Source organism: Enhydra lutris, unplaced genomic scaffold (assembly GCF_002288905.1).
Source record: "Enhydra lutris kenyoni isolate GAN:26980312 unplaced genomic scaffold, ASM228890v2 scaffoldscaffold22, whole genome shotgun sequence".
NCBI lineage: Eukaryota > Metazoa > Chordata > Mammalia > Carnivora > Mustelidae > Enhydra > Enhydra lutris.
Window position 1 is genome coordinate 39,650,231 of NW_019154106.1, and position 23,783 is coordinate 39,674,013.

Consider the following 23,783-nt stretch of genomic DNA (forward strand, 5'->3'; position numbering starts at 1 on the left):
CAAAAACTGGAAAATATAAACTAAACTGATTAGGAATATAAATGTAAGTGGCAAAAACATAAAACAAGTAAATGACTACCACAGAGGTCAGTAGAGTAGTAAGCTCTCTGGGTTGGGAAAGAAGTTGTAGCAGATACAATTAAAAAAATAAAAAGAGAAATTTAAATAGATTTGAGAAGATATGTAAAAAAAGACATTTGAAGATGAAATTAGTATATAAAGATATTTGAAGAAAGCTGAAAAGATACTTGGCAGCTGCTTTCTATCTACCTAATGATTACACAGGTGTTCATTATATAACTATCTCTTATACTCCTCTGTAAGTTTATCCTATCCTCTGTGCATGTTGTATTTCACAATTTATTAAAAGGAAGATTTTATGACTAGTTATATAATATGCAATAGTTGGGAGAAGGCAAAAGAAACACACACTCAAATCTGTTTGTAAATGTTAAAATGTGTCTGGAATAGTACACAATTAATGAGAAAAGTGTTAAAGTAAACTAAAGGACCAAATTTAACAGGGACAAAGAACAATACTTCATAATGATAAAGAAGCCAAACTTTATCAATAACACATAACAATTCTAATGTGTATGCACCTAAAAACTACATAAAAATATCTGAAGCAAAAACTGACAGAAGTCAAAAGAGAAACAACTCCTGAACTATAGGTAGAAACTGCATTACTTTTCTTTTAGTTGTTAATAGAACAGATAGGCTTAAAATAATAAGCACTTAAAAGATTTGATACATACTATGAACCAACTTGACCCAATTGACAAGTATATAACAGTCCATTCAACAACAGCAGAATACACATTCATTTAAATGAATGTGGAACACTCAACAAAACAGACCATATTCTTGGTCTGAACAAATTTAATGTAATGGTAACATACACATTATGTCCCCTGATACCAAACATTTAGAAATTAAGCAACACACTTCTAAATAATTCATTTACCAAAGCAGAGATCACAAGGCAATATTTTGAGCTGAACAAAAAATTTATGGGATACAGCTACAGTAGTCATAATGGGAAATTTATAGATTTAAAAGAGAAGAAAAAAGCAAGGTGTAGGATAATATGCAGAATATGCTTATTCTAAACTAGATATAAGGGTGGGGCTTGCCATCTATTTTGTTCACTGCTTTATTCTGCCGAGAACAGCCTCAGCCACATAGCAGCCACCCAATATTTGTTGAAGAAATGAATGAACGTGCCAAGAGGTAGAGACTTATGTTATAACTTATTATAATGTTTCAGAAAGGATACACTAGAATTTGGTAACAGATTTTGTTGGGGGATTCAGTGTAGGTCCTGAGTGGTAGTGTAAAGACAAGATAAAATTTGTAACTTCTATGTATTATACAGTCAAAAAGCATTTTACATGTATATAACAACTATTTGTCAGAGAAGCTCCTATTTTATTATTACTTCACTTGATTGTTACTTTCCATGCAAGAAGAATGAAAATAATAATAATAAAATAATAATAATAATAATAGTAGCAGCTACCATTTATTATGTGCTTGCTACTCTCTGTCAAGACTACTTCCTTCCTTCTACATGCTCTTCTGAAATTTGAAAAACTTCTACCATCTTAAAGGTCTTTCCCCTAGGTGGCACTCTCACTTAATGAACAAAAGACGGAGAGTCAAATTGGTTCTTTTGTTCAAACTGCAGCAAAAGGTCCAATAAGCAAGACTACCAAAGGTAAAACCAGAGGTGCCTAGGTGACTCACTCGGTTGAGCGTCTGACTCTTGGGTTTCAGCTCAGGTCATAATCTCAGGGTTGTGATAGGCCCACAGCCGGCTCCACAGGGGAGTCTGCTTGAAATTCTTTCCCTTACCCTCTTCTGCTCCTCTCCCTGCTCACATGCTCCCCCCACCTCAAATAAATAAAAAGATCTTAAAAAAAAAGAAAAAGGCAAAACGGAATCATCTCAAGATCTTTCCAAATGCACATATGGGTCTTACTCCAGAGTTACAAAATCAGTTTCCAAGGATAAAGGTATGAAATGCAGTATTAATTTTTACTTTTTAAAAAAGGTTTTATTTTCCAATGTGGGGCTCAAACGCACAACAATCCTGAGATCAAGAGTTGTGTACTCTACCAACTGAGCCAGCCAAGTGCCCCAAAGAATATATTTTTTTAAGATTTTATTTCTTTATTTGACAGAGAGAGCACATATAAGAAGGGGGAGCAGAGGGAGAAGCAGGCTCCCCGCTGAGCAGGGAGCCAGATGTGGGACACAATCCCAGGACCCTGAGATCATGACCTGAGCTGAAGGCAGATGCTTAACCCACTGAGCCACCCAGGCACCCTGAATATTAATTTTTAAAAGTATTCTCAACCCCCATACAAGTTGGAAAAAACCCATTAATTATAACTGGCTATTCTACTTTAAAAATTACAACTAAAGTATTAGCTAGTATTTTTATTAAAGAGAATTCTATTGGAGTACATATATATGTATATATATGTACATACATATATATGTACATACAATTTATAAAATATGCTAACTGTTGTTTAACAGAAGAGTGAAAATATACATACATACATATCTAATATTTTTTAAATAAGTCAAAACCATAAAAAAAGGTTATTCACTAAGGGACAAAAGAAATAGAATCACATCATTTGTTCATAATTAAAACACAAAATTAACTAAATAAAGGAAGAAACAATGTCCCAAATTGAAGAACAGGAAATAAATAAATCTGATTGTATGTCACGTTGGTTACCTAACCAGTGAAAATAATTACTTCAAATGACTTTCATACACCGTACACTGTGCATTTCCTTTGATATATTCTAGAACAAAAGAAATTACAAAGAAATCTTCAACTGCATGTAGATGCCTTACTGTTAGTAATAAAGGTGGTATAAAATTTGTGAAACTATAATAGGCAATTACATGATAAAGGCAATAAGTAATTAGCATTATCTTAAAAATCAAGATTTTTCTGTAGAGAAGAAATATAAGTATAAAATTAAAAGCTTTAAAAATTCCATAAGCTTAATTTGGAAAAATCAGTATAAACTCAAAATTTTTCATATTAAAAAAAAAATAGCTACGTCTGTCCATGAAAATAAACATACAAGCAATGACATTGTAATGATAATTCATTACTCTGAAAATGGCAAATAAATAGGAAATATTGAGATTTTATCCTATTTTTCCTATTCAACTACGGTTCATAACCAAATATTTGATGAGAGAAAGTACTTCAGAAATAATTTCAGCTACCAAAGAATAATTGGTACAGGTAGAATATCATAATTTGGCAACTCTTAATGAAATAATGAACCCGAGAAATCATTTTCAATGCTTCTAAAACCATTAGGTAGGTTTATAATGAATAGATTAGCCTGATAGCTCCAAAAAGCCACTGATCAATTTTAGCATAATAGAAAGAGACAACCAGAGGGGGTATAGCTCAGTGGAAGAGCATTTGACTGCAGATATTGATTGAGTCCCTTGTTCAATGCAACAGAAACTAAACACCACTGCTCCCCATGAAGTATTCTGGGGAAAGGGGGACAACTTTACTATGTTAAACCTCTATTTCTGGACCCCATATTTCTGGTTTACAAGAAATACAAAGGATAGAAAAACATGTTAAGTGACACCATGAGGATGCAATTGTCAAAATCTAGAATGCAGAAAACTCTACAGGGCAACTGACTCAGTTTCTCAAAGAATGGCAAGAAAAAAAAAGGAGAAGGTGAACCTATAGACTATAGATTTTAGACCTGATACCAAAAGCATGATCCATAAAAATAAAAATTGATAAATTGGACTTCATCAAAATTAAAAACTTTTGCTCTGTGAAAGGCTTTGTTAAGGGGATTGGCTACAGATTGGGAAAAATATCTGCAAACCACATATCCAATTAAAAGCTAGTAAAAAAGAACTACCAAACTCAGCAGTAAATAATCCAATTAGAAATTGAGCAAAAGACACAGACATTTTATTGAAGAAAAGACATAGAAGGCAGATAGATATGCATATGGAAAGGTGTTTAACATCATTAACCATTAGGGAAATGCAAATTAAAATTACAATAAGATATCACTATACACATATCAGAATGGCTTCAATTAAAAAATAGTGAGAATATACAATGTTGGCAAGAATGTAGACAGATGTTGCCACTGGAATGGTCATGTATTGCCTGTAAGAATATAAAATGGTACAGCCCCTCTGCAAAACAGTTTGGCAGTTTCTTATGGAACTAAACATTACCATATGACTAGCTATTGTACTCTTGGGCATATACCTGAGAGAAAGGAAAACTTATGTACATACAAAATTATATACACAAATGTTCATACAGCTTTATCTGCAATAGCCCCAAACTGGATATTCTTCAAAAGTTAAATGGTTAAAACAAGTATGGTATATCCATACCATGGAATACTACTAAGAAAGAGGGGAGAGACTATGGATATGTACAATAATTTGGATAAATCTTCAGGGAATTAAACTAATGAGAAAAGCCAACCCGAAAAGGCCATATACTGTACAATTCCATTTCATTCCTGAAATGACAAAATTATACAAATTGAGAACAGATTAGTGACTGTAAGAAGTCAAGGCTGGGGAGTGGAAGAGGGAGGTGGGTGTGGCCATAAAAGGATAACAGAAGGGCTTCTTGTAGTGGTGAAAGTTCTGTATCCAATGGTATCACTATCAATATTCTAGTTGTGCTGTTGCACCATAGATTTTCAAGCTATTATCATTAAGAGAAACTGGGTAAAGAGAATAAGGCATTTCTCTATTATTTCTTACCACTGCACGTGATATAATCTACAATTATCTCAAAATAAAGAGCTTAATTAAAAAAAGATTTATAAGACAAATTAATCATATCCTGATTCAAACAAATCAAATGTAAGAATATATATATATATATATATATATATATATAATTCATGAAGCAATCAGGGAAATGTGGACACAGCCTGAATATTAGGAATTTTTTTGTAATATGGAATTGTGCCTATATTGGTAATTTTGTTTAGGCTCAATGACATAATACATAAAGGCATAATAAATATGGATTTTAAAAGTCTTTATCATTAAAAAAGATAGCAAAAAAATGTAATAGTGCAAAGATAAATAAAACAAAAACGGCAAAATATTGATAATTGTTGAAGCTAGGTAATAGGTGCATAAGATTCATTGAAACATTCGTTCTGAAGTTTTTTCATTGGAAATTTTCCCTAATAAAGTGTTTTTAAAAATTAAAAAGAATAAGTGACAGTAGTCTGCATTTGTAAATGTCCCAGGTACACAGCAAAACAAATGTCAAATCATTTGGGGTAAAACCCAAGCACCAAAGAGTTTTCCATAGATAAAGTTCATTAGAAAATAAATGGCAGAGTATCGAATAGTACTACACACTCAAATAAACAAGCACCAAGCACCATGAATGAAGGCTAGTAGAAACAACAGTCAGCAAAAGAAGACCTGCACAACTGCTGGTATTGTTTACAATTTATGAGATTAAGAGGCTTGAAGATAAAGTAACAAGCAAACAAAATTTTAAAAGAACCTAAAGAGAATTCCTAGAAGTGAAAAAAAAAATTTAAAAAGAGATAAAAGAGAGAAAACGCAATAGATGAGTTTAACAGATAATTAGAAAGATTCAGAAAAAATTAGTTAAAAGTTGGAAGACTGAAGAAATTATCCAGAATACAGTCAAAAGAGTCAGAACAACAGAAAATATGAAGAAGTATAAGAGGCATAGAAGATAGATACGTCTAATAAACATGTAATGGCAATTCTAGAAAGGTTTATTAAGCAAGAAACAAAAACTCAAACAATAAAAGAATTCTGGTAAACTTTAGACTGTCTTATTCATCAAATCACACCAAAAAATAATGCAATGACAAGCCATGTGCTGCTAACAAACATAATTGATAGGGAATCCATTAGTGGTATCCATCAAGACAAGCTAGGTTATCCTACCTTAACAAACAGTTTCCAAATCATCACCAAAAACAAGAACAAGATTTATTTCTTATATTACAGGCTGACAAGAGTCATTGCTTATTATAATTCCTCAGGAGTCAGGCTGACAAGCTTCCACAGTAACTGATGCATAGAAAGGGGATAAGGCAAACTGTGCACTGGATATTAAACATTCTGTCTGGATAGGACTTTCACTGGCCAGAGTAAGCCACAGGGCCACATCTGACTTTGAAGGGGACAGAGAGTTAAATTCTAATATGTGCTCAGAAACCACGAGATGCAGAAAACATAAGAAGAGTCCTAACAACAGCCTGGCAACTCAAATACATAAGGAGTACTCAGAAAAATAATAAAAAAAAAAAAGATCTTCAAAAGAAATATAGCCAAAAGAAACTGACTGAAATTTCACAGAATGCCAAAATGAGCCATAAACACACTGAATGTGGGAACTGTTAGTTCTTAAACATTATTAAGTATTAGAATTATGTAGTGCCTCTCAAATTCTTACACAATTACACTCCAGAATTTCCTTCTCTGGTTACATAATGAAATGGAAAAAACTAGGAATTAAAAACAGTCACAAAATTTATTATTTTTTATCTTGGGAACAAGCTTGTAATGGGCTCTATCTGTTGGCCATATAAAAGAATGAGATTTCTTTCTGTCTTTGCAGTCTTTTCGTGATTGCCTGTGATGCACATCACAGTCTGGCTTACTGCTTATCTAACAAAAAAAACTGTGTGTGTATTTTCTCTTCTTAAAAACAGTAGTCACAATAGAACTGAACAAGAAAAGAGAAAATGATGTCAAAATTGATATCCATAAGAACACAAATATAAAATAGGTGCTCTTCAGGGTTTACTGGTTCTGCAATGAGGGCTCCTTAGAGCACCTCATCAGCTTATGTGGAGAACAAGGGCTCAGTGCCTTTGTTTTATTAATGGTAGATTATCTCCCAAATATAATACTTGAGTGTTTCTTCTTTTAATAACAGCATAAAGGATAATAATTCAGGAAAAAAGTAATACTTAAAACAATTTTTAAAAATCACTTGACTGTTGGGACACCTGGGTGGCTCAGTTGGTTAAGCGTCTGCCTTTGGCTCAGGTCATGATCCCAGGGTCCTGGGATCGAGTCCCATATCAGGCTCCTTGCTCAGCAGGGAGCCTACTTCTCCCTCCACCTGCCATACCCTGCTTATGCTCTCTCTCTCTCTGACAAACAAAAAATAAAATCTTACCAAAAAAAATCACTTGAATGTGGGATTCAGCTAAATCAGTACTTAGAAGTATTAGCTTCAAATGCCAAATACTAGGAAAAAAAAAAAGTTGGAAATCAATGATCTACACTTCCTTTTCAAGAAGCTAGAAAAGAGCAGCATATCAAACTCTAAAGAGAGTAGAGGGAAATAACAGAGACTGAAGCAGGAATCAATACGATAGAAAACAAATGTTGATTGAGAAAAATCAATAAAGGCACAATTCGGGTTCTTTGAAAAGAGCAGTAAGTGACAAACCTTTAGCAAAACTGATCAAGACAAATTACATGTCATTTCCTAATAACAGGAACTAGTTTAAGCCTTGAGTTTGTTTCTGGTCGCTTGCTTTTATTGGCTAGAAGCACCAATTAATAAAATTAAGACTGAAGACTGAATTCCTGAGAAGGTCCTCACATTCACTCAACTTCATGTTACTTTAAATTGGGTATTCCCAAATAAATGTTCTAGTATTAAAAAATGGATAAAGGGAAACAAATGGATAAAGGGAAGAGAATGGAAAATGGAGCAGACCAAATCGATCTATCACCACTACTGAAGTATTTACTCAAAATATATAATCTACCAAAAACAGGTCAGAAAAAAACACTCATTCATTAGAACAGATCAAAATTTACTGTAACTCACTCCTGCCCTAATTCTTACTTCACCTAACTAAACAGTGACTTCATAGTTCTACCATCTAAATTTTACCAATTTGGAGCCTCCAGTAAAGAAAATATAACATGTAACAGATCTGTACTCCAAGAGAAAAAAACCTCTGAGGACAATTATCTTCATTAAGCCTTTTTTTTCTTTTTAAAATTTTTTAATAAACATATAATGTGTTTTTATCCCCAGGGGTACAGGTCTGTGACTCGCCAGGTTTACACATTTCATAGCACTCATCATAGCACATACCCTCCCCAATGTCCATATACCCACCACCCTCTCCTGTCCCCACTCCCCCCAGCAACCCTCAGTCTGTTTTTTGAGATTGAGTCTTTTATGGTTTTTCTCCCTCCCAATCCCATTTTCTTTCATTTTTTTCTTTTCCTACCTCCCAAACCCCCCACAATGCATCTCCATTTCCTCATATCAGGGAGATCATATGATAGTTGTCTTTCTCCAACTTACTCACTTCGCTAAGCATAATATCCTCTAGTTTGATCAATGTCGTCGCAAATGGCAAGATTTCATTTCTTTTGATGGCTGCACGGTATTCCATTGTATATATATATATATACCACTTCTTCTTTATCCATTCATCTTTGATGGACATCTAGGTTCTTTCCATAGTTTGGCTATTGTGGACCTTGCTGCCATAAACATTCAGAGCACCACGTTTGTATCTTTAGGATATATACCCAGCAGTGCAATTGCTGGGTCATAGGGTAGTTCTATTTTCAGTTTTTTGAGGAACCTCCACACTGTTTTCCAGAGTGGCTGCACCAGCTTGCATTCCCACCAGCAGTGTAGGAGGGTTCCCCTTTCTCCGCATCCTCGCCAGCATCTGTCATTTCCTGACTTGTTAATTTTAGCCATTCTGACTGGTGTAAGGTGGTATCTCATTGTGGTTTTGATTTGTATTTCCCTGATGCCGAGTGATGTGGAGCATTTTTTCATGTGTCTGTTGGCCATCTGGATGTCTTCTTTGCAGAAATGTCTGTTCATGTCCTCTGCCCATTTCTTGATCGGATTATTTGTTCTTTGGGTGTTGAGTTTGCTAAGCTCTTTATAGATTTTGGATACTAGCCCTTTATCTGATATGTCATTTGCAAATATCTTCTCCCATTCCATCAGTTGTCTCTTGGTTTTGTTAACTGTTTCCTTTGCTGTGCAAAAAAGCTTTTGATCTTGATGAAATCCCAACAGTTTATTTTCGCCCTTGCTTCCATTGCCTTTGGCGATGTTCCTAGGAAGAAGTTGCTGGGGCTGAGGTCGAAGAGGTTGCTGCCTCTGTTCTCCTCAAGGATTTTGATGGATTCCTTTCTCACACTGAGGTCCTTCATCCATTTTGAGTTTATTTTTGTGTGTGGTGTAAGGAAGTGGTCCAATTTCATTTTTCTGCATGTGGCTGTCCAATTTTCCCAGCATCATTTGTTGAAGAGGCTGTCTTTTTTCCACTGGACATTCTTTCCTGCTTTGTCAAAGATTAGTTGACCATAGAGTTGAGGGTCTATTTCTGGGCTCTCTATTCTGTTCCATTGATCTATATGTCTGCTTTTGTGCCAGTACCATACTGTCTTGATGATGACAGCTTTGTAATAGAGCTTGAAGTCTGGAATTGTGATGCCACCAACTTTGGCTTTCTTTTTCAATATTCCTTTGGCTATTCGAGGTCTTTTCTGGTTCCATACAAATTTTAAGATTATTTGTACTATTTATTTGAGAAAAATGGATGGGATTTTGGTAGGGATTGCATTAAATGTGTAGATTGCTTTAGGTAGAATAGACATTTTCACAATATTTGTTCTTCCAATCCATGAGCATGGAACATTTTTCCATTTCTTTGTGTCTTCCTCAATTTCTTTCATGGGTACTTTATAGTTTTCTGAGTATAGATTCTTAGTCTCTTTGGTTAGGTTTATTCCTAGGTATCTTATAGTTTTGGGTGCAATTGTAAATGGGATTGACTCCTTAATTTCTCTTTCGTCTTGTTGTTGGTGTAGAGAAATGCAACTGATTTCTGTGCATTGATTTTATGTCCTGACACTTTACTGAATTCCTGTACAAGTTCTAGCAGTTTTGGAGTGGAGTCTTTTGGGTTTTCCACATATAGTATCATATCATCTACAAAGAGTGATAGTTTGACTTCTTCTTTGCCGATTTGGATGCCTTTAATTTCCTTTTGTTGTCTGATTGCTGAGGCTTCTAGTACTATGTTGAATAGCAGTGGTGATAACGGACACCCCTGCCGTGTTCCTGACCTTAGCGGAAAAGCTTTCAGTTTTTCTCCATTGAGAATGATATTTGCGGTGGGTTTTTCATAGATGGCTTTGATAATATTGAGGTATGTGCCCTCTATCCATACACTTTGAGGAGTTTTGATCAGGAAGGGATGCTGTACTTTGTCAAATGCTTTTTCAGCATCTATTGAGAGCATCATATGGTTCTTGTTCTTTCTTTTATTAATGTGTTGTATTAATGTATTGATTGATTTGCAGATGTTGAACCAAACTTGCAGCCCTGGAATAAATCCCACTTGGTAGTGGTGAATAATCCTTTTAATGTACTGTTGAATCCTATTGGCTAGTATTTTGGTGAGAATTTTCGCATCTGTGTTCATCAAGGATATTGGTCTGTAATCCTCTTTTTTGGTAGGATCCTTGTCTGGTTTTGGGATCAAGGTGATGCTGGCCTCATAAAATGAGTTTGGAAGTTTTCCTTCCATTTCTTTTTTTTTTTTTTTAAGATTTTATTTATTTATTTGACAGAGAGAGATCACAAGTAGGCAGAGAGGCAGGCAGAGAGAAGAGGAAGCAGGCTCCCTGATAAGCAGAGAGCCCGATGCGGGGCTCAATCCCAGGACCCTGAGAGCATGACCTGAGCCGAAGGCAGAGGCTTTAACCCACTGAGCCACCCAGGCGCCCCATCCATTTCTATTTTTTGAAACAGTTTCAGGAGAATAGGAATTAATTCTTCTTTAAATGTTTGGTAGAATTCCCCCGGGAAGCCATCTGGCCATGGGCTTTTGTTTGTTTGGAGATTTTTGATGACTGTTTCAATCTCCTTACTGGTTATGGGTCGGTTCAGGTCTTCTATTTCTTCCTGGTTCAGTTGTGGTAGTTTATATGTTTCTAGAAATGTATCCATTTCTTCCAGATTGTCAAATTTGTTGGTGTAGAGTTGCTCATAGTATGTTCTTATAATTTCTTTGGTGTTAGTTGTGATCTCTCCTCTTTCATTCATGATTTTATTTATTTGGGTCCTTTCTCTTTTCTTTTTGATAAGTCTGGCCAGGGGTTTATCAATCTTATTAATTCTTTCAAAGAACCAGCTCCTAGTTTCGTTGATTTGTTCTATTATTTTTTTAGTTTCTATTTCATTGATTTCTGCTCTGACCTTTATGATTTCTCTTCTGCTGGGTTTAGGCTTTCTTTGTTTTTCTTTCTCCAGATCCTTTAGGTGTAGGGTTAGGTTGTGTACTTGAGACCTTTCTTGTTTCTTGAGAAAGGCTTGTACCACTATATATTTTCCTCTCAGGACTGCCTTTTTTGTGTCCCACAGATTTTGAACCATTGTGTTTTCATTATCATTTGTTTCCATGAATTTTTTTCAATTCTTCTTTAATTTCCTGGTTGACCCATTCATTCTTTAGAAGGATGCTGTTTTGTCTCCATGTATTTGGGTTCTTTCCAAATTTCCTCTTGTGATTGAGTTCTAGCTTCAGAGCATTGTGATCTGAAAATATGCAGGGAATGATCCCAATCTTTTGATACTGGTTGAGACCTGATTTATGACCCTGGATGTGGTCTATTCTGGAGAATGTTCCATGTGCACTAGAGAAGAATGTGTATTCTGTTGCCTTGGGATGGAATGTTCTGAATATATCTGTGATGTCCATCTGGTCCAGTGTGTCATTCAAGGCCTTTATTTCCTTGTTGATCTTTTGCTTGGATGATCTGTCCATTTCAGTGAGGGGAGTGTTAAAGTCCCCTACTATTATTGAATTATTGTCAATGTGTTTCTTTGATTTTGTTATTAATTGGTTTATATAGTTGGCTGCTCCCATGTTAGCGGCATAGATATTTAAATTGTTAGGTATTCTTGTTGGACAGACCCTTTGAGTATGATATAGTGTCCTTCCTCATCTCTTATTATAGTCTTTGGCTTAAAATATAATTGATCTAAGGATTGCCACCCCAGCTTTCTTCCGACGTCCATTAGCATGGTATTGTTTTCCACCCCCACACTTTAAATCTGGGGGTGTTTTCGGGTCTAAAATGAGTTTCTTGTAGGCAGCATATTGATGGGTTTTGTTTTTTTATCCATTCTGATACCCTGTGTCTTTTGATTGGGGCATTTATCCCATTAACATTCAGGGTAACGATTGAGAGATATGAATTTAGTGCCATTGTATTGCCTGTAAGGTGACTGTTACTGTATATTGTCTCTGTTCCTTTCTGATCTACTACTTTTAGAATTTCTCTTTGCTTAGAGGACCCCTTTCAATATTTCCTGTAGAGCTGGTTTGGTGTTTGCAAATTCTTTCAGTTTTTGTTTGTCCTGGAAGCTTTTTATCTCTCCTTCTATTTTCAATGATAGCCTAGCTGGATATAGTATTCTTGGCTGCATGTTTTTCTCGTTTAGTGCTCTGAATATTTCATGCCAGTTCTTTCTGGCCTGCCAGGTCTCTGTGGATAAGTCTGCTGCCAATCTAATGTTTTTACCCTTGTATGTTACAGACTTCTTTTCCCGGGCTGCTTTCAGGATTTTCTCTTTGTCACTAAGACTTGTAAATTTTACTATCAGGTGACGGGGTGTGGACCTATTTCTACTGATTTTGAGGGACGTTCTTTGCATCTCCTGGATTTTGATGTTTGTTCCCTTTGCCATATTAGGGAAATTCTCTACAATAATTCTCTCCAATATACCTTCTGCTCCACTCTCTCTTTCGTCTAATTCTGGAATCCCAATTATTCTAATGTTGTGTCGTCTTATGGTGTCACTTATCTCTTGAATTCTCTCCTCGTGGTCCAGTATTTGTTTGTCTCTCTTTTGCTCAGCTTCTTTATTCTCTGTCATTTGGTCTTCTATGTCACTAATTCTTTCTTCTGCCTCATTTATCCAAGCAACAAGAGCTTCCATTTTTTATTGCACCTCATTAATAGCTTTTTTTAAATTTCAATTTGGTTAGATTTTAGTTCCTTTATTTCTCCAGAAAGGGCTTTTATCTTTCCGGAGAGGGTTTCTCTAATATCTTCCATGCCTTTTTCGAGCCCAGCTAGAACCTTGAGAATCGTCGTTCTGAACTCTAGATCTGTCATATTACCAATGCCCGTACTGATTAGGTCCCTAGCCTTCGGTACTGCTTCTTGTACTTCTTTTTGTGGTGAGTTTTTCTGCCTTGTCATTTTATCCAGATAAGAATATACAAAGGAGAAAATAAAATAAAATGTTGTAAGGGTGGCAAAGACCCCAGGGAAATGTGCTTTAACCAAATCAGAAGAGACCCCAAATCGTGGGAGGGAGAAAGGGGATAAACAAGAAAAAAAAAAAAAGAAAGAAAACAAATAAGGAAAAAATAATAAAAAAAATATATGTATGTACAAAAAATATAGTTAGATACAATGGAGGATAAAATATGACTATAATAATGAAGGTTCAAAAAAGATTATTATTATTTTTTTTTTTGGTAAGGTATTGTTAAGATAAACTAGTTTTAAAAAAAAACGTTAAAAAAGGAAAGGGTAAAAGTTAAAAAAAATTAGCAGAAGGAAAAAGAAAAAAAATATTAACTGCAAGACTAAAGAATCATAGGGAGAAAGCCACGAATTCCTTGCTTTGCTTTCTCCTCCTCTGGAATTCCGCTGTTCTCCTTGGTAAGTGAAGTTGGTCTTGGCTGGGTTTCTTGTTGATCTTCTGGGGGAGGGGCCTGTTGTAGATTCTCAAGTGTCTTTGCCAGAGGCGGAATCCCCCGCCCTTATCAGGCTCCAGGCTAAGCAATCTGCTCAGGTTCGCTTTCAGGAGCTTTTGTTCCCTGAGGGCTGTCCGTAGAGTTCCGGAGGACGGGAATGATAATGGCGGCCTCCCAGTCTCCGGCCTGGAGGAGCCGAGAGCTCAGGGTCCCGCTCCTCAGTGAGCCCTCAGAGAAAAGCACCCAATTGCTCCTGTCTCCCTGGTCTCTGGTCTCATTTGGAGAAAAGCGCTCAGTCGCTCGCGCTTGGAGAAAAGCGCCCGGTCATTTCCTCTCCCTGGCCTCTGGCCGCGCTCTGAGCTCACCCAGCCTGCGACCGGTTCAAGGTAACCCCGAGCTGAGAGCTCACTCCTCGGCTTTGTCGCTGTAGCTGGTTTCCCCGCTCTAATACCTGCAAGCTCTGCGACACTCAGACACCCCCGGTCCTTCTGTGACCCCACGTGGGCTTCAACCCGGTTTAGCCTCTGGAGTGATGTCCCTCCGTGGTGCAGACTTTTAAAAGTCCTGATTTTGTGCTCCGTTGCTCCGCCGCTTGCCAGGAGCCGGCCCCTCCCCTCATCAAGCCTTTTTAAATCAGTTTCAAAAAGCAGTGTAAGTCATGGCTTCTTAAACTTGTCCCTTGAAGTAGCTCTAATGGCAAAAGAGAATGAACTGAAACGCCCAAGGAACTAGGAAGGACTTAGTAAAATCAGCCCTGGGAAGACTCAAAAACCTATGAAGGCTAATGTTTTATCTTAAAAATTTGTGAAATTTTGCATTCCGCTTCAAAGAAATACAAATAATGCTTTTTCCCTCCCAAATTTTCACACTATACCTAATCTGTTATTTCTCAAACACATGATTGGCAGGTTCTCTAAATCCAGGCTGAGGTGTGTAAGAAAGTTTTCTTTATTGCAAATTGGTGACATTTATATGATTACTCAATTCTTGTGAATCAAGTATCTGTTCACGGATAATTTTTGAGGAGAAACACTTCACACTAATCATAATAATTACCACTGTGCCACCTCAGTTACATAGGATCATCTAAGTGAGTTTATATTAAATGTCCAACTGTCTGAAAATGCAAACTAGAAATTTTAGGAGCTTTCTTTCACTCACAGGTAGAAGTAAACAGCATTACTTCTTCTGCTTTAACAGAGGGCTCATACACCAAGGGGAAAGCACTAAGAATGTTCTTCACCTAAGTGTTAATAGTCTTTACATCAAGTATATTATCATTTTCAAATTTTACTTACTGAATAACCTAGCTAGGCAGTTCATTCATTAGTAAGTAAGTGCTTAACAGACTATACAACTTTCAAAACCAAATAGCTAACTGAGATTCTATTATGCGCAGAAACTGCTTCAAGAAATTTTTATCTATTAATTTATTTAATCCTCACAAAAACCCTATGAAGTAGGTATTACTATTATCTTCATTTTATAGAGAAAGAAACTGAGGCACAGACAAGTTGTAACATGCCCAAGGCAGCAAACCCAAGCAGCAAAACAGGGTGAAGGGTAAGGCAGTCTGACTTCAGGGCAACATGGTTAACTCTCTCATATGTTTCCTCCCTGACTTCATGTGCCGTATAGCAAATTATAAATAAGATCATATCTATGGCTAGTGAATTTCTACATGGTAAAGTTCTCTTGTGGTGTACATTCCCTCATCATTTACTAATGCTAAGCCCTGTGATAGAATCTGGCCATACCAAGTAAATGCTGGCTCCCAGTCTCAGGAGAATGGAAAAAAGGTACATGAACAATTAATTACAATACAGTGTAATCTGTGTTGTTAAAAACCAGACCAGGAAAGGTCACCTGTCCTCATGGCAGTTGGCTGAAATGGCATGGCTTCACTGTCAGACTAAACTAAAGATGACAAAAACATTTCAATACCCACCAGTTTAAAATGTGACCTATGACAGGCTTCCTGGTCACTTTGTGGATTGCTGATAAGCCAAATCACAAGCCATGTTGTTTTTTAAATGGTATCTTGAAATGCTAGTCATTAATTAAGGGTATTAAATATGAACAGACAATATCACTATGGGTGTGTGCATGCCATGTCTATAACACAGATACACTTGTGCTGGTGAAGATTGGGTAGGAAAGTTAATTCCTAAATTTCAAGGACACATCCAAGAATATTTGAGTGAAGAAAAATTTTAGGTAGCTTCTGTGAAAACAAGCCGAGATAGAAAAATTGGAACAAGGGACCTTAGGCAATTTGAATGCAGGTCAGTAATGATCACTATAATGAAATATAATGTGTAATTCTGCCGATAATCCTGATGACAGAGAAAAATAAAGGTGCAAACAAGAATCATTGCTGGCAATCATATCATATGATGCCAGGATCTTATCTACATATTTATTAGGTGGTCACGCTAAAGACATAAATGGAAAATACGAACACCAAATGAGTTAATCTGGCTTAACTGGTCTGTAGCACAGAATTAGGAACACTTGGGCGCCTGGGCGGCTCAGTGGGTTAAGCCTCTGCCTTCGGCTCAGGTCATGATCCCAGAGTCCTGGGATCAAGCCCCACATCAGGCTCTCCACTCAGCAGGGAGCCTGCTTCCCCCTCTCTCTATCTGCCTGCCTCCCTGCCTACTTGTGATCTCTATCAAATAAATAAATAAAATGTTTAAAAAAAAAAGAATTAGGGACACTTACTTTGAATAGTTTTATTAGGCAATCAGAAATAAACTGTCATAAAGAATGGTTTTATTGGTGGAGTAAATTTATGGAAAATGAAAGGGAGATACTCATGGGCATAAGTATTAACATCTTGTAGAGATTAAACTGACTTAACTCATATTTATTTATTTCAGTTATTTATTTAATATTGGCTCATTTAATATCAGTTATTTATTTAATATCAGTTATTTATTTAACTGACAAAAATTTTAACAAATGGAAATTCCATTCAATAAAAATGAAAATGTAAAATTAAAGGAAAACCTAAATCTGGAAATTCTTAACTCTAAAAGGCAAGTGATGCCTATTAAATAATACGCTAATAGCAATGATTTGGCTTTTAAAATTACATCCTTAACTAAGGACATCTTCCAAAATAAAGGCAAAGTTCATGAATAGTTGTAGACAAAAAAAAAATCTAGATTAACATGGAATAGTTAGGGGACTACAGGAGAAGAAAAGAGATGTACATCTCTGTAACATATGATACCTACTTTGCTACATTAAACATCTGAGTCCAATTTTTATGCAGAGTATGTATTTTTTTGTCTTTTCTTGTTGAACTTTTAAAAAAAGAGAAAAAAAAAGTATGCTATGGCTTAAAATTGTGTGTTTCTAGATTTTTGTATCATTACCACCATATGTTTAAAAAAAAAAAAAAAGGAAAGAGGATTCTATGCAATGTATTTTAGTTTTAAGATGCTGGTTAATGGAAATGTGCGTTTAAAATAGATTTAAAATACTCAATGATTGGGGCGCCTGGGTGGCTCAGTGGGTTAAGCCTCTGCCTTCGGCTCAGGTCATGGTCTCAGGGTCCTGGGATTGAGCCCCGCATTGGACTCTCTGCTCACCAGGAAGCCTGCTTCCCACTCTCTCTCTCTGCCTGCTGCTCTGCGCCTACTTGTGATCTTGTTCTCTGTGTCAAATAAATAAATAAAATCTTTGAAAAAAAAATACTCAATGATTTACCACTTGCCCACTATTTCAGCCAAAGCAGAAATATCTGGAAAATGTTAGATATATTTTAAAAAGCGTATCTGCTCTTCCTGTTTAATTAGGTCTTTGGAATTTTCCAACTACTGAGCTCAGAAATCCTGGAAGTACCCAATTTAAAAAAGAACTTATAGGATTTAGAAAGTACTATAAATGATTATTACCAATCTACAAAGTTGACTCAAATATTCCAGCACAAACCTATTTAAAAAGCTTAACGCAAATTTTATTAGAGAAATAAGGCTATCTGAAGTTGACTGCCTTAGAATAACTGCCATATATTTGAGTCTAGTGCTCCACCTGACTCGTTTAACACCATCTGCTAGACTTCAGTTCCACTGACACCTATACGGAAAGGAGGACAGTAAGATAATGCAAACTCTTAAGTTACACCCTTGTAAAGAGGAATAAGGAAAGTTCTTAGTTAACACTTCCTGAATACACTGATTTATTTCTCTTAGGGAAGGGCTTCTGAAAGCATCTTGGTTCCAAACAACTGGTTTTCATTCCAGGTTCCTATGACTCAGAATTATCTGTATTATACTGCCTTCCTAATAAAGGCAGAGATCATATCTGACCAATCCTCCAAAATGAGAGGTACCCTTTACACCAATTACAGTCTAGGAGACCAGAAACCTTAGGTCATGAAATAGAGAAAAATGAATGCAGGAAGTTGTTACCTTTTACAGAAAGGGTAAAAGATACGATACGGTAAGTGATCAAGAAGAGACAGAGACAACTGGACACCAGCAGACACCAGGAAGGAACTACTATTCCTAGGCTACGGAGACAAAAGGAAGAAGCACTGCTACAAGAGTCCCGGGCCAGAGTCACACAGTCACTGGAATTAATGACAGACTTATCCAGTGGGAACTGGAGTCACAAAAGAAATAGATTCTGCCAGCAATATAACTAGAGGCAAACAGAAGCAAAGAAATGTCCTGACTTTTCCCTTTCTTTAAATCCCCCATCAGTGTTTCCCATTGGGTTTCTCAAACCCCATGGAAGATGGCTGTCCCTGGAGCCTAGAAAAAGCAGCCTGCAGAATTAGCCCTCCTTCAGTACAGAAGCAAGTAGGAGAAGAGTGTAAAATGCACCTGAGGACAAGTAAGCCCAAGACCAGCACAGCCTTTCAATAAAGTTCATATTGTAAATGTGACGATCTCACAAATTCAGTCAACCCAGTTAATTTTTTGCTATTATACCAACTGGCTCTAAGATTTCAACAGAATATTCATACTTCTAGATCATCTTTCAGATTTTAAAATGAAAATTCCTAGAACATCAATATCTAGAAGTATAATTCTGCTAGGCAGGTCAAGAACTATGCAACTAGTTATACCCAGATATGCAAAAATGTTCAACTGAGGTGACAGGAAGTTTAGTAAAGTCTGTCTCAGTTTGCTTATATCCTAATTTGAAGTAATTTAAGAGATATATTTTCCAAGAAAAGCAAAATGGTCCCTGGAGAAATGAGGATGTCAGCCAACATTTAGTATATACTATTATAAATTATTCCTGAGTAAATGCCTCAAATGTGCTTCTACAAAGCCCCTTTAAAAGATGCTGGATTTTTAATTATATGTAACTAAACCCCTATCTTTTCACCCAATTCATAAAAGAAATCAGAGTGCTAATACAAATTCTTTGGTATAAGATAAATAATGACACTGTGATTAAAAATTATTAAAAGCCAACTCTACCATAAAAAAATCAACATACTCTTTCATGTACAAAAGAGGTACTGCTAACAATGGTGACTGTCACCAGCTCTAGACCGAAATTTACTTATACATTAAATCTAAACATTTCAAAAGGTCCCTGAAATCCCTCCTATTTTGCTAGAATTATTGCTATGTTTATTCAAAATGTACAGATAATATAAAGCATAATGCATTTTTTCCCAAAAATTTTTGATAAGTTCATTTAGTGAAAATATATGTATCAAATACAGGTTTTTTTAAAAAGGCTTAAAAACCTTCCAAATACTTAAGAAATCTTTATTTAGAAATACTAACTTGTCTTCATCAAATTGGCATTATCAACAAGTCAAATTAGTTGTTGAATACCATTAGTTTTACTTCATATACATTTAAAAATAAACATTCTGTACCCTGACTTATGATTTCCAAAGCAAATTCTAAAACTATATAACATATCTTAAATTTATTGTGCCATAAAGGACACTGAGTACATGGCCTGACTTAAGAAAGACAGGACATTCAGTATTACAGCAATACTGGCAACATCATGTTAAGTTTGATCAAACAGTTCTACTAAGTCCTTACTAGACCTCAAAGACTTTTCAGCAAACATATGTAGTTCTCTACAAATTTAGAAAACAGAAAAATAATAATTCCTTATTATGATTTTTAAAAGTAAAAAAGCTAATTTATTCTCTTTTTAATAAGATTACAAATAGCCAGTAAGTGCCATATCAGAATAAACTACCATAAAAAGACTGTAGCTGTTTTTAAAATAATGCCGTTTTCCTGCCATTTATCAAATATAATTAAATGCAGAAAACTACTACCTATTCATTGCTTTCTTTTTTTAAAACCAATACAAGTAGTTTTTTCTGCAAACACTTACCATCCACTCAGATATAATAACATCCACTTTTTCTACAGGAAGGCAAACTTCTTCAATCTTTCCTTTAATTAGTATAATAGTATCTTCCAGTTTATTTAGTCTGAAAATTATCATAATGAATTAAATTAGTATATTAGACTCAGAAAACTAGCCAAATTAGATAATTTCTTGGTAACTGTTCGGGTTATTTTGTATGTTCTAAGTTTGATTACTCCCTGAGCACTAGAATTAATTTTTGATCACTGCATAAATGTCCACAAATGTTTCTGATTAATATGGCAATACCCTGAACCAATATTGAAAACTTCAGCCTGAAAAGAAATCTGAATTTTATTAAGAATGTATGTCAATAAAGTTACTGTTTTGTTTTGTTTTGTTTCCAAAGGGAGGGGTAGAGAGACATACAGAGCAGGCAACAAGAGTATATTTTAAAGGCAAGATGTGTTTCACAGTGGAGAGAGAATTAAAAGCCAGAAACTCTTTATTTGAACTCTAGATCCTTTAGTAATTGTCAGCTAAGTGATCTTCATCAAATTATATCATAATTTTCTGAGCCTGTGTGCTCATGTGTAACAGAGAATGATGATGCCTGCCCTATCTACTTCACAGCCTATTATGAGGATCAAATATCTGTGAAAGCAGCACATACTTCCTCAGCACGTTATTTCCTCAAAATATTGTATGCTGCACAAAACCTGACTATCTACTACCGCCTTAAATTATTTAACCTTGTCCACTGACACTTATTAGGTATTTTTATATGCTTGGTCTAAAACTAGCACGTATTTTTCACCTTCCTTTTAAAATATGAAGTAGACAACGGAGTTGAGATAATTTCAAAAAGTTAAAAGCAAGCTGCTAAGTTTATATCTAGTTAAATAAATAAACTCTCAGTCCTCAGAGGATGTACATCTGAATTACAAAGGACTTTTTCTGCTAACAAAGGAGGATGTCTTTTCCCAACTTCACTGAAGTATCATTTACATAAAATTAAGTGCATTCATTTAAAGGGTAAATTTTGTTGACTTTTACAAGCGAGACATTTGAGTGATCAATATCATCATCAATATACAGAACATTTCTACCTCCTCGAATTCATTAGTACTCTTTCCCAGAAAATCCTCCGGTTCACAAGCAAACACTGACTTTCCTTCTTTCATTACATACTAGATTTTTATTTTGTAGTTTCTTATAAATGGAATGATAACAAATGTACGTTTTTGTGTGTGGTTTCTTTCAATAAGCATACTTTTTAGATTCATGTATACTTTTGTGTATATCTCTAGTGCATTCCTTATTGTTGCTTAGTATTCCCGTGTGGCTAAAACAATTTTGTTTATCCATACATCCATGGATGGAATTTCTGCCTGCTGCTCCCTCTGACTGCACTCTCTCTCTCGCAAATAAATAAAATCTTAAAAAATATATATGTTCAGGGGCGCCTGGGTGGCTCAGTGGGTTAAGCCGCTGCCTTCGGCTCAGGTCATGATCTCAGGGTCCTGGGATCGAGTCCCGCATTGGGCTCTCTGCTCGGCGGGGAGCCTGCTTCCCTTCCTCTCTCTCTGCCTGCCTCTCTGCCTACTTGTGATCTGTCTGTCAAATAAATAAATAAAATCTTTAAAAAAAAAAAAATATATATATATATATATGTTCATAGGGATACTGATCTGTAGTTTATTTTCTTGGAATACGTGTTTGACTTCAGGATCACTGTAATAGCCTTTTAAACTATGTTGTGAAGGGTTCTGTCAACCTCTAAGAGTTTAGTATTAATTCTTCATTAAATGTTATAAGAAATTTGCTATTTGAGCTTGCAGTTTAATTTATGGGAAGGATTGTAATTACCAACTCATTTTCTTTTTTTTTCCTTTTCTTTTCCTCCTCCTTCCTTCCTTTCCTTTCTTTCTTAAGATTTTATTTATTTATTTGAGATAGAGAGAGATAGTGAGAGATGAAGCCCAAGCAGGGGGAGAGGGAGAAGCAGGCTCCCTGCTGAGTAAGAAGCCTGATGCAGGACTTAATCCCAGGACCCTGGGATCATAATTGGAGCTGAAGGCAGACACTTAACGGACTGAGCCACCCAGGCGTCCCTCATCCTTTATTTCTTCAAGGGTTTTTTTTTTTCCCTGTTCCTTTATTTCTTTTCTTTCTGTGACCTCATTTTTTTCTATTGTAGATCTTCTGACTATGTTCTTTGTCTTAGCTATGCTTCTGTAGTGCTCTAAAGCGAGTATTGGCAAACCTTTTTGAAAATGGCCAGATTGTAAATATTTTAAACTTTGTGAGTCACTTGTGCTGCTTCCTTCTTGCTTGCTTCTTCCTTCTTAACAACCTAAGCCTGTGAACATACAAAAATGGGCACAGGCTAGAAGGCCATAATTTTACAGTCCTTGTTCTAAAGATTCAATTCAAAGACAAATTATGTGTAACACCCAGTGCTCTACATCAAAAACTAATGATGTACTATATGTTGGCTAATTGAACATAATTTTTTTTTAAAAAGGCAGATAAATAAATAAATAAATAATACATAAATAAGTACATAAAAAGACCGAGATTGTCAGACTGTATAAACATAAGACCCATCTGCTTTCTAGCTTCAAAAAAATCCAGTCTAAATACAAAAATGCCATAGATTAGAAGTAAAAGAATGGGGAAAGGTAATGGTATGAAGACACAAATAATTTATAAAGCTGAAATGAATATATAAATATCATATAAGCAAAACATTATAAAACTTTAGGAGTTCAGAAGGGTATTTCATAATGATAAAGAGATTAAATAGTCAAGAATATGTGATAATACTAAACCTATAGTTATCTAACAAAGGCTTCAGAATACATGAAGCAAAAACTGACAGAAATTAAAGGGGAAATAGACAAGTTTATAATCATGTCAGGAGATAATCAGTACTTTTCTGTCAATAATGGATAGAACAAGTAGATATAAAATGAATAGAAGTATAGAAGATCTAGTTGACACTTACATAACACTTTATCAAAAAATAGAATGATATTCTTTTTTTTTTTTTTTTAAGAGAAAGATCATAAGTAGGCAGAGAAGCAGGCAGAGAGAGAGGAGGAAGCAGGCTCCCCGTTGTGCAGAGAGCCCGATGCGGGGCTCAATCCCAGGACCCTGAGATCATGACCAGAGCTGAAGGCAGAGGCCTATCCCACTGAGCCACCCAGGAGCCCCAGAATGATATTCTTTTTAAGTGCACATAGAACATTCATCAACGTAGATTACATATAAGACAATAAAAAGAAGTCTCAATAAGTTGAAAAAAAATTTAAATCTTATAGACTGAGCTTCTTGGCTTACTAAAATTTAATTATAAATCAATAACAGAAAGATATCTGATAGATCCAAAATATTTGGCAGTTAAATAACACATTTCTAAATAACGCATGGTTCAAAGAAGAAATAACAAAAGAAAGACTATAGAAAATATTTTGAACTGCATTAAAAGCACAGTGTATCAAAATTTATGGGATGCAGCTAAAGCCATACTCAGGAGGAAATTTAGTTTTAAATGCTTATATTAGAAAAGAAGAAGTTTTTAAAACCCATGATCCTAATGTTTCATCTTAAGATATGGTAGAGAAAGAAAAGTGAAATATACCA

At 35.5% G+C, this 23,783-nt stretch overlaps 1 protein-coding gene across 2 annotated transcripts in view; it reads right to left on the reverse strand.

Moving 5' to 3' along the window:
- The window catches only part of LOC111150069 (protein arginine methyltransferase 3), a 129,312-nt gene that overhangs the window by 66,512 nt on the left and 39,017 nt on the right, over positions 1-23,783 (reverse strand). For both annotated transcript variants that reach the window (XM_022507407.1, XM_022507409.1), the window contains one exon: positions 20,160-20,259. In XM_022507407.1, the coding sequence (XP_022363115.1) occupies positions 20,160-20,259 (100 nt within the window). The remainder of the gene's footprint in view (positions 1-20,159; positions 20,260-23,783) is intronic.